Genomic DNA, 12,257 nt, shown 5'->3' with positions numbered 1-12,257 from the left:
ATAGAATTTAAATAGTGTCAGTCCATCGTAGTTGCCTTTACGAAAGCAATAACCCTTCCCTTTACCCCTAATGGTAGTTACCTATTTGAGTAAATTCCACTTCAGCACACTGTGATCACTGCCACCTAGTGGTTCATTTATGTGCAGATTCTGAATGCATGAAGAATCACTACTGATAATCAAATCACTCCCTCTAGTTGCCTCCCGAACATGCTGATGTAGAAAACAATCATTCAATAAATCCACAAAAGCCTTGCTAGTGTTGAGTGACGAGCCCCCAAATTCCAGTCAATATCTGGGAAATTAAAATCTCCCATTATAAGACTCTCTGATTTACTGGCTCGCTCTATTTCCCCGTGCAATTTCTTATTATACTCGTCAGAGTCATTAGGCCTATAGCATGCTCCTACTCTCAATTTTGATCTCCCAATGCTTATGTCACGCCAAACTGACTCGACACTGCACTGTCCAGCAATGTCGACTGGCTTCACTTCCTTGGATTTTATGTATTTCTTAACTAATAGCATAACCCCTCCTCCCTTCGTATCCTGTCTATCCCTTCTGTAGACATTGTACTCCCCAAATTCCAGTTCTGCATTCCTTATATCTGTGTGACACCATGTCTCTGAAATCCCCACAATATCTACCTTTGATGTTTTGAGCAATACCTCAAATTCATCAAACGTATTTACTAAACTCCTAGCATTGGCGTACACACAAGTATAGATGCACCTGTTCTTTTTCTTAGCTACCCTAACACAGCCCATGTGTTTATTTGTACCCCAATGATTCCCAGCAGTCTCTGAAATATCCTGCATCTTATTTTCCAGGCTGCGGCTCATTCCAATAGAAACAGTGCAAGAATCACTTTCACCTCTGCCAGTGGCTACTGTTAATCTATTAGTCCTTGTATGCCCCCCGTTCTAGCAGTTTTCCGACCCACCTAACACTGCCTCGATAGCATCAGCAAACATTCTTGCACCCTTTCTATTTAAGTGTATCCCACCCCTGTAGAAGTAGTCTCTCCTGTTAACAAGTACAGACCAGGCTGAAAAAAATTCTACCCCTTGAGCCTTGCACAATCTTTCCAGGGCTGAATTGATCGACAGGGCTCTCATCATATACTCCCTCCTATCGTGTCTGGGCAGAATTGCAGATACTTTCAAATTCAACCCTAATTCACGGCTTTTTTTTCGACAGTGATCTGTACTTGTTAAGTAATTCCGCCGGTCTCCTACTCTTAATATCATTAGTGCCAACGTGTACAACTATATCATCTTTTGTGCCCTTAAAAGATGATATCCGCTCTACAACATCATCACCCTTTGCCCCTGGCAGACATACGTTGGTCCTGTTCCACCTATCCTTTTTACAAAGTATGTTTCCCGTTTCCCTGACAGTAGAGTCACCAACAACTACTAGTTCCTTTGGGACCAGCGCATTCTGCCTTGGGGGCTGCCGCTGTGTTGCGTGATGACCAAGTGCAAGCTCTGGCATTGGTGTGGTCAGCTGAGAGCTTGATGAGCCCCTCACTTTTAATCCTTCGAGGGCATCCACCCTGTCCTTTAAGCTCTCATATAGGCCCGTAACAACGCTGAGTTGTCGCCTGATTTCTTTACACTCCTTGCATCGCGCACACACAAAGACATCCCGTACCCGACTGCTCCACAAACATCAAGCAAGTAGTGCATTTTAATAGGCTGTGATTCAGAGGGCAAATGCCCCCCTCAGTTCTCCCCTGAGCCACAGCACTCCCATTAGCTTGAACCTTTTGCTTTGCTGCTCTGGTCTGAGTCATGATTTCAATTTAGTTTCAATAAAATTTCAATTTCAGTACAAAATTAAAACTATAAATTTATATCCCAACACAGTTATAACGCTATATTCATGTTCCAGTATCGAGTGTTATCTACGAAATCCCTTTATATAACTTCCATATCAAGTTAAGTATTAATTATTTATTTTTTACTAATTATTTATGTTACGTAACCCAAGTCGTTATGTGTATAGTTAAAAGTACAATTTAATTGACAATGAAGTTCAGCAAGATTAATTATCTGATTAATTGACAATATTATGTACTATACTATACTATATTAAGCTTATGCTATCTATTATCGTGTAACAATGGCAGCAATTTACGAACGGTACCCTTTCGTAAATTGCCTTGGATTTTATACCCTTTCCGATATTAAGTAATACCTACAAAATCTCTATCTAAGTTACTTTAAACTAAGTATCATAAATAGGAATATAAAGCTACTCTAGAAAATAAGTTAATATGCCAATTTAAGCCAATAAAACAGAAAATAAATCAGAAAAAACTTCTCTGTTCCAGGAGCGGCAAAAATTTATGTCAGCACAGGCTACTCTTGTTCTCAGACTCATCTGAGTCATTAGGCCTACTCTCGTTTTCCCTTTCCAGTGTTTATGTCACACCAAACAGACTCAACTTTGCACTGCCCACTCATGTCAGCTGAATGCACTTCCTTAGATTTTGTGTTTCTTTACTAACAGCATAACCCATCCTCCCTTCCTGTCCTGTGTATCCTTTCTTACACATTGTACTCCCCAAATTCCAATTCTGCACTGCTTATATCTGTGTGACAAAATGTCTGTGATATCTCAGTAATATCTGCCTTTGATGCCTTGATCAGCAATTCAAATTCATTAAATTTATTTACTGTCTTTCTAGCTTTGGTGTACATGCAAGTATACATGTACCTGTTCTTACTCTTAGTTACCCTAACACAGCCTATGTATTTACTTGTTCTATGTGACTACCAGCAGTTCTTGAAATCTCCAGCAACTTGCTCTCTCAGCTGCTGCTCATTACAATAGAAGCAATGCAAGAAATACTTTCGCCTCTGCCTGGGGCTACTGTTAATCTTTTAGTCTGTGAATCCCCCCGCAAGCTAGCAGTTTTCCTACCCAACTAACACTGCCTCGATAGCATCAGCAAATATTTTTTAACCCTTTCTATTTAAGTGTATCCCAACCCTGTAGAAGCAGTCTCTCCTGTTAGCAAGCACAGAATTGATTGACAAGGCTCTCATCATATACTCCCTCCTATCGTGTCTGGGCAGAATTGCAGACACTTTCAAATTTAACCCTAACTCATGACTTTTTTTTTTCAGTATTAACCTGTACTTTTTAAGTAAATCTGCAGATCTCTTACTCTTAAGGTCATTAGTGCCAACATTTGCAACAATATCACCTTTTGTGCACTTAAAAGATGATATCTGCTCTACGACATCAAACCTTTGTCCCTGGAAGACATATCTTGGTTCTATTCCACCTATCCTTTTTGCGAAATACATTCCCCGTCTTCCTGACAATAGTCACCAGCAGTAACTAGTTCCTGTGGAACCAGTGAATTCTGCCTTGGAGATTGCTGCTGTGTTGCCGGATGCACAGGAGTGAATTCTGGCATTGAGTTAGCATTAGCATTAGTATTAGTAGAGGCATTTGATGCAAGAAAGCAAGCTTATGCAGCATCAGCCAAAAAAAAAAAAAAAAAAAAAAAACCCACTTCCACTTCACCCCTCTGTTCGTTCAAAATACCTGTCCAGCTGAGCCTTAAACTTATTTAGGCTATCAACCTCCACCACAAGGGATGGAAGTCTGTTCCACCAACCAACCACCCGCTGGCTAAAGGCAAATTTCCGCACATCTATCCTACATCTGTCTTTCCTCAATTTGAATTTATGCCCTCTCATGTAATTTTTCTGAGCTAGAGGAAGAATCCCATCAGCATTGAGCATGCTTAAACCATTCAAGGCTTTATATACCTCTATCAGATCACCTCGCTGGTGCCTAGTCTCCAGACACTGTAATTTGCAAAACTTAAGCCTTTCTTCGTAAGAGCACCCCTTTGTTCCATTCACTAATCTTGTTGCCCTTCTCTGTACTCGTTCCAGCAGCTCTACATCCTTCTTGAAATGAGGCTTCCAGACCTGTATACAGTACTCTAGGTGTGGCCTGACCATTGCATTATACAATGGAATAATCACCTCCTTATCCCTGCTGGAAAAATTCCTGTATATCATTGACAATACTCCATGAGCTACTCTTGTAGCCCGTCTGCACTGCTCAGAGAACTTCATATCTGCCTGCACAACCACCCCCAAGTCCCTTTCATTCTCTACCACTGTCAGTGTAGTACCACAGAGTTGATACATTGCTCTGGGGTTGCTGTTTCCCATGTGTAGTACTTTACATTTGTCAATGTTAAACTTCATTTGCAACCTCTCAGCCCATCTGCTCAACCTTTCCAGATCCTGTTGCAGCAGCATAGTGTCAGTAGTATCCTTGACAACCCTGCCAACCTTTGTATCGTCTGCAAACTTGGGCATTAAGCTTGATATACCATCATCAATATCATTTATAAATACAGAAAACAATAATGGACCCAACACTGAGCCCTGAGGGACTCCACTAATAACATTAGTCCACGTTGAGCAGTGTCCATTGATTACCACTCTCTGTCTTCTCCCCCTCAACCACCCCTTTATCCATAGCAGCAATTTGCCTCCAATGTCACACTGCTCCAATTTATGTAGCAGTCTTCCATGTGCAACAGTATCAAAAGCCTTTCTAAGATCCAAGTATATAATATCAAAGTTATTCCCTGCATCCAATTCTTTTGTGACTACATCATAGTATCCAATCAAATTGGTCAGGCAAGACCATCCCTTAACAAAACCATGCTTTGTCTGAGCTATAACTGAAGTCTTGTCTAAATGATCCTGCAGTGCTTCTTTAACCAGTGCCTCCATTAATTTTCCTGGAACAGAAGTTAAGCTCACAGGTCTATAATTACTTGTGTCAGCCTTTGATCCTCCTTTGTGAATTGGGGTCACATTTGCACATTTCCAGTCTATGGGTACCTCCCCTGAGTCCAAGGAAGCTCTCATAATTATGGCTAAGGGTTTGCTTACTTCCTTTGCTGCCTCCTTTAATATAACTGGATAGATCCCATCCACCCCGGGTGCCTTTCTTGTGTTTATCTTCAACAGTTTCTCCTCCACTTTACTCCCAGTTATTTCAAGATTCTGTAGCTTACTGCTAGAGTTGAATACACCTCTGGCATTCCCCTTCCTGAATAACTCCTCATGTGTGAATGTTGATGCAAAATATTCATTTAGTTTGTTAGCTACCTGAGCAGGATCATCAACAGTTGACCCATCAATATCAAGTGGACCAATCTGATTCATCCCCTTCCTTCTAGAGTTTACATAAGTAAAGAACTCTTTGCTGTTTTTCTTTGCATCCCTTGCCAAGGATTTCTCGTAATCTGCCTTCGCCTGCCTAACCTCCTTTGTTACTTGGTTGCATATCAACTTGTATCTATCATAGGCTTCTGTGTCATGTGTTAATTTGTAAGTATCCCATGCATTTTTCTTCTCTGCCATATGCCTCATTAGTTCATCTGACATCCATTTTGGCCTAAACCTTGAACAATATTTCTTAGTTGGTATGTAAAGCCTAGTAGCTTCCAAGATAAGTTCTTTGAATGCTTCCCATTTTGAATTTGCTGTTGGTAACATCATCAGTTGGTCCCACTGTATAGAATTTAAATACTGTCTCAGTCCATCGTAGTCGCCTTTACGGAAGCAATAACCCTTCCCTTTACCCCTAATGGTAGTTACCTCTTTGAGTAAATCCCACTTCAGCACACTGTGATCACTGCCACCTAGTGGTTCATTTATCTGCAGATTCTTAATGCATGAAGAATCACTGCTGATAATTAAATCAAGAGTATTACTCCCTCTAGTTGCCTCCCGAACATGCTGATGTAGAAAACAATCATCCAATAAATCCACAAAAGCCCTGATAGTGTAGGAGTAACCAGCCCCCAAATTCCAGTCAATATCTGGGAAATTAAAATCTCCCTTTATAAGACTCTCTGATTTACTGGCTCATTCTATTTCCCTGTACAGTTCCTTATTATACTCATCAGAGTCATTAGGCCTATAGCACACTCCTACTCTCAATTTTGATCTCCAAATGCTTATGTCACACCAAACCGACTCAACACTGCACTGTCCAGCGATGTCGACTGGCTTCACTTCCTTGGTTTTTATGTGTTTCTTAACTAATAGCATAACCCCTCCCCCCTTCCTATCCTGTCTATCCTTTCTGTAGATGTTGTACTCCCCAAATTGCAGTTCTGCATCCCTTATATCTGTGTGACACCACGTCTCTGATATCCCAACAATATCTGCCTTTGATGTTTTGAGCAATACCTCAAATTCATCAAATTTATTTACTAAACTCCTAGCATTGGTGTACACGCAAGTATACCTGCACCTGTTTCTATTCTTAGCTACCCTAACACAACCCATGTGTTTACTTGTATCGCAATGGCTCCCAGCAGTCTCTGAAATACCATGCATCTTGTTTTTCAGGCTTCTGCTCATCTAATAGAAGCAGTGTAAGAATCTCTTTCACCTCTGCCAGTGGCTACTGTCAATCTATTGGTCTTTGTCTCCCCCCAAGCTAGCAGTTTTCCGACCCACCTAACACTGCCTCGATAGCATCAGCAGTCAGAGTTGGGCAGCTGAGAGCTTGATGGGCACCTCATATTAATTTCTTCACAATCTGCCTAATTTCTTCACAATCTCTGCACCTAGCACACATAGACATCTTCCTTGGCTAAATCATGTCCTGTTCTAGAAAGGTCTGCAAACATTTCACACATTTTTTTAGACTGTTATGCATTGGAGAATCGCCCTCTTCGGGTCTTCCCCGAGTCACAGCACTCCTGTTTGTTCCCGTTACTTTGCTGCTCTAGTCTAGGTCATGATTCCATTTAAGTATAATTTAATTAACAATGAAATTTAATAAGATTATATTTTACTAATTAATTGATAATACTGTACTAATCTAACAGATTTCTAATACAGTGCTATGCATTTCGCTTTATAGTTTTTCGTTAAACCTTACACTATGAAGTTTGGGATTTACATTACTCGATTCCGTATCATATAGCAATGCCGGCATGTTATGAACGCAAAATCTATGGACACTAAGTATTAACATTCAAAATAAACCATGGAGCTTTTGATTAGAACTATAAAGCTACTTATAGAAAATAATTTAGTATAATAATGAAGTCAATAAAATGACTAAATATAAAAAGAAACGTAGCGTTCGCTGGAGCTGCAAAAATCTTGGCCAACACGATTTCTGAATCATTTATAATAGTCTTATACATAGAAGAAGGAGTATTTCAAGGATCAGTTTTAATTTCTGAGCAGTGTGGTGGTGCCTCCGTAGCCAGGTGGGCAGGAGCAGCAGTGCATAGCACACACTTCTTGATTACACCGGGTTCGAGCCCGTGACCACCAAATACGGAGGATGCGGAAAGGTCAGGGAATGACCACCGCATATCCGTGGAGCAATATGGTCTTAGTTGCTAATGCTCCTAAAAACCAAATAACAACAACAACTGAGCAGTGCAGACGGTCTGCAAGAGTAGCTCATGGTGTCTTGTCAATGATATACAGGAATTTTTCTAGCATGGATAAGGAGGTAATTATCCCCTTGTATAAGGTGAGGGTCAGGCCACACCTTGAGTACTGTATACCTGGAGGCCTCATTTTAAGGATGTAGAGCTGTTGGAATGAGTACAGAGAAGGGCAACAAGATTAGTGAATGGAACAAAGGGTTGCTCTTACAAAAAAAGGCTTAAGTTTTGCAGACTACAGTGTTTGGAGCCTAAGCACCCACCTGTAAGGTGATCTGATTGTGTAGTATAAAGCCTTGAATGGTTTGATCATGCTCAAAATACCCCAGGGGCTCACATCTGGTGAGTATGGGCTTGGCAAACTCAGGATCCTGAGCTGGATAACATCATTCTTCTCTTCTTGCTTTCCTGGTGATTCTCTTCTACTTCTGACACAGTGCAGCATAAGCCTCAGGCTTCCTTGCACCTTATGGCTAATATTAATAATAATAATAATGCTGATGGGATTCTTGCTCGGATTAATCACTTGAGAGGGCATAAATTCAAATTGAGGAAAGTCAGTTGTAGGATAGATGTGCGGAAGTTTGTCTTTAGCCAGCGGGTAGTTGATTGGTGGAACAGACTTCCATCTTTTGTTGTGGAAGTTGATAGTCTAAATAAATTTAAGGCTGAGTTGGAGAGGTATTTGGAACGAACGGAGTGTTGAAATCAGAGAGTTTTTTTTTTGGCTGATGCTGCATAAGCTTGCTTTCTTGCATCGTATGCCTCTACTAATGCTGACTGTCACAATTTTTGTCATTAAATTCCATTATTGAGTAACTTCTTCCAGCTGTAAAGAGTATCCTCTACATTGATGACTTTAGCCTATTTTCAAAGTCATGCAAAATGGGGGTCATTGAAAGATAACTGCAAGATGCCATTGATCATCTGAACTCTTGGACGATGACTAATGGCTTCAGGTTCTCACCACTAAGACCGTTTGCATGCACTTTTGCGGTGTGTAATCTTCATTCTAAACTTGAATTATGGCTTAAACAAAATGTCATTTCAGTAGTATGAGCCACAAAATTCTTTAACATATCTGTCAACTCTTTATAAAATGCATGAGAGGTTCAATTATTCTTAACTAATTTATAGGTCTGTGGTGTACTTATTTCCCAGAAATTGTGTAGTTCAATGGCTTGACCCTATCCATCATTGGGCTACCCGTATTCCTAGTTTAAGGACAAATATTTTCATTTTCATCTAGCATTTGTTGTATTTAGTTTCTTTAAATTATGGAATATATAGAAGTACTAGTTATCATAGCTGAAGGTCATCAGATAAATAATGACAAAATTCATATTCTTCTGATGTGAAAAATAAAAGTTCTTCACTTAATTTGTACACCCATGAAATAACCTATCCTTTCAACACCCAGTGCACATCAGTGTGATCATATTCTATTACTGTGCATAGCTCAAAATCTTTTCTTTTTGATCGATGTTTGATATGTTAATTTAATTGAATGCAAGGTGCCTCTGTAGCCAGGTGGGCAGGAGCAGCAGTACATAGCACACGCTTCTTGATTACACTGGGGTTCGAGCCCATGACCACCAAATGCGGAGGATGCGGAAAGGTCAGGGGATGACCACCGCATATCCCCGGAGCAATATGGCCTTAGTTGCTAATGCTCCTAAAAACCAAATAACAACAACAATTAAATGCATTTTTCAAACTTTCTTTTTTAAGACATTTCAAAATCAAGACAATGTATAAAACAATGTGTAATATGGAATAATGGTTTTCTTGCTTAATAGTACTGACAAATCTATTCAGGTGCAACCAGTAGTTTCAAACAGTTCTTTGCAACAGTAAAATTGATTTATTATTTTTCCAGAACAAATCTAATGAAAGATCTGTGCTTTATTTTTGATATTAGTAGATTTGCCTATTTGCAGGGCAAACATTTACTGATATGCAGTATGTGCAAATATCTGTTTCTCATTGTGAAAAGGGCATTTCCTGAATATGCCTGCTAATCGTGTTGCTAGAAAGAGGAATTTTAAAAATTTTGTTTTCAGTTTGTATCCAATACAGTTTTTCCATTTAATGTTAACAGGTATTGCATTTTAATAATTTTTAGAAATATTTGTGACACACTAAAGTGCCACAATGCACCCATTGTGAAAAATCATACTACAAATCATTTGTATAAATTGAATTTTAGAATTTTTCTATAGAAGGCATTTGTTGGTTTCAGTGCTGGAAGTGGGTGATTCCTCAGTTGTAAGGGAATATTCCAAACAGGGATCTCCATCTAGTCTAAGAGCAGATATGTGGAATCTCATACTAGGTATAGATACTTGTAATGCGGTAAGTTTTGTCGTTTTTAGTCAGCTGGATGAGGCTGTTTAATAATTAAATTATATAAACATAAATTTTTTGTTACTGTATAAAAAGGTGTTTTACTTGCAGAAAAATTGAGTTTTTTTTTTAACTCTGACATAAATCATTACATTACACATCAGTGTATATAATAAATAAATTATTTCAAGTTTTTGCCAGTGTCCAGTGCTATCATCCTGAAGTAGCCCTCTTGAATTCAGCAGTCTGCTATTGTTGGAAACACTTCTGGAGTCTGGATTTTGATCCCCTTCACTGTGTTCTGTAATTTATTATGATTCTACAAATTATCATAAACACTTCACCTTTCAGTGTAAATTTTCGATTCAAGAATCTCCCATCCCATTGTTGCAGTATCCTGGCAAAGTTGGTACTGCTTATCCATAATGGATATGTCCCAATGAAAGCATTCCCATTGCTCAACACTTACATATCTCATATTTTGAGGGAAAAAAAAAACTGAGTTGAGAATGAAGAAAATAAATTTTAAAAGCCATTCAACAGCCCATATCTTTATAACATTGCACTAAAGTTGATATGAGAGATTCATAATTATATCCTTTCCTTCCAAGAAATCCACAACTGCTTTGAATGATTGCAAAGCTAGTACAGTATCTTGTAGCTCTGTTTCAAATGCATTGTCTTTGAGGAGGTTCTTTATTTGAGACCTGATGAAAATTCCTTCTTTAAGTTTTGCATCTCTTAATTGGGAAACACTTCCCTTTCTGCAACTTAGATAGTAGCAGAATCCACTTCCTTCTTTATTCAGAGCCTCAACAAAATTCTTCATTAATCCAAGCTGTATATTCAAAGATGGAAGAAGAATCTTTTTAGGTTCAACCAGCGGAACATATTTTATGTTACTTCTCATAAAAATATCTTCTGCTTTTCCCACTGCTGCATAGTATAATGTTTTTCTGTTGCATTACTGTCCCACAAAATATTTTGTGAAACTTTCCTAAAGACAGGTGAGTATTTAAATTACCTTAAGATCCCCACAGAAGTTTCAATCAAAGTCATAGTACTTTATTGCACTCAGGATCTTGAGCATATTTTCTGATAACTTTCTTTCATGCCAACATCATTAATTAGAGGAACTGAAGGAATGCATTTTCCATTTTCAGCAAAACTGCTTTTAAGCTTAATTATTTAGGCATCAGTAAATATATAAATATCAGAGATGTGGTGTCAAACAGATATAAGGAATGGAGAACTGGAATTTGGGGATGGATTACAATGTGTACAAGAAGGATAGACAGGATAGGAAAGGAGGAGGGGTTATGCTATTAGTTAAGAAACACATAAAATCCAAGGAAGTGCAGCTAGTCGACATCGCTGGACAGTGCAGTGTGGAGTCAGTTTGGTGTGACATAAACACTGGGAGATGAAAATTGAGAGTAGGAGTGTGTTATAGGTCTAATGACTCTGATGAGTGTAATAAAAAACTGTACAGGGAAATAGCGTGGGCCAATAAATCAGAGAGTCTTATAATGGAGGATTTTAATTGCCCGGATATTGACTGCGATTTGTGGGTTGGTCACTCACACATTAACAACACTTTTGTGGATTTATTGGATGATTATTTTCTACATCAGCATGTTTGAGAGGCAACTAGAGGGAGTAATACTCTTGATCTGATTATCAGTAGTGATTCTTCATGCATTAAGAATCTGTAGATAAAGGAACCACTAGGTGGCAGTGATCAGTGTGCTGAAGTGGGATTTACTCAAAGAGGTAACTACCATCAGGTAAAGGGAAGGGGTTTTGCTTTTGTAAAGGCGACTACGGTGGGACCAACTGATGATGTTACCTACAGCAAATTCAAAATGGGAGGCATTCAAAGAATTAATCTTGGAAGCTACTAGGGTTTACATACCAATTAAGAAATATTGTTCAAGGTTTAGGCCTAAATGGATGTCAGATGATCGAATGAGACATGTGGCAGAGAAGAAAAATGCATGGGATAAATTAATGGGTGACATGGAAGCCTATGATAGATATAAGCTGATCTGTAACCAAGTCACAAAGGAGATTAGGCAGGCAAAGACAGATTATGAGAAATCTTTGTCAAAGGATGCACAGAAAAACAGCAAAGAGTTCTTTATGTATGTAAATTCTAGAAGGAAAGGGATGAATGCTTTCTCTTGTGAATGCCATCATTCGTGAGAGAAGACTCGTCTTTGCCATCAAAATGATGGTCGGCATTATTTCATTGCCAGATTTCTGGGTTAACTGAGGATGGAGGATCCTGGTCCCAAGCCTTAGGGCTAATCCAATCCTACAGGCCATTCCAAACCGATTAAAGCTAACTGATCAGTTCCTACCCGTGCAAATGCTGCAAGACATGCAGTCCTTGGATGGCAACCTCTAGAAATTCGCAGTCAACAAGGAATAATGGCAG

The 12,257-nt window shown here is 39.1% G+C and overlaps 1 protein-coding gene across 1 annotated transcript in view; it reads left to right on the top strand.

The window, feature by feature from the left end:
- The window catches only part of LOC150089580 (TBC1 domain family member 19), a 456,806-nt gene that overhangs the window by 174,488 nt on the left and 270,061 nt on the right, over nt 1-12,257 (top strand). The window contains exon 10 of the mRNA XM_090390037.1: nt 9,714-9,826. Within this exon, the coding sequence (XP_090246163.1) occupies nt 9,714-9,826 (113 nt within the window). The remainder of the gene's footprint in view (nt 1-9,713; nt 9,827-12,257) is intronic.

This window comes from Mastigoproctus giganteus, chromosome 2 (assembly GCF_048544385.1).
Source record: "Mastigoproctus giganteus isolate SK-2022 chromosome 2, ASM4854438v1, whole genome shotgun sequence".
In the NCBI taxonomy this organism is placed as follows: Eukaryota; Metazoa; Arthropoda; class Arachnida; order Uropygi; family Thelyphonidae; genus Mastigoproctus; species Mastigoproctus giganteus.
Note: the sequence above shows the minus strand (reverse complement) of the source record. Positions and strands in the feature narration are given on the sequence as shown.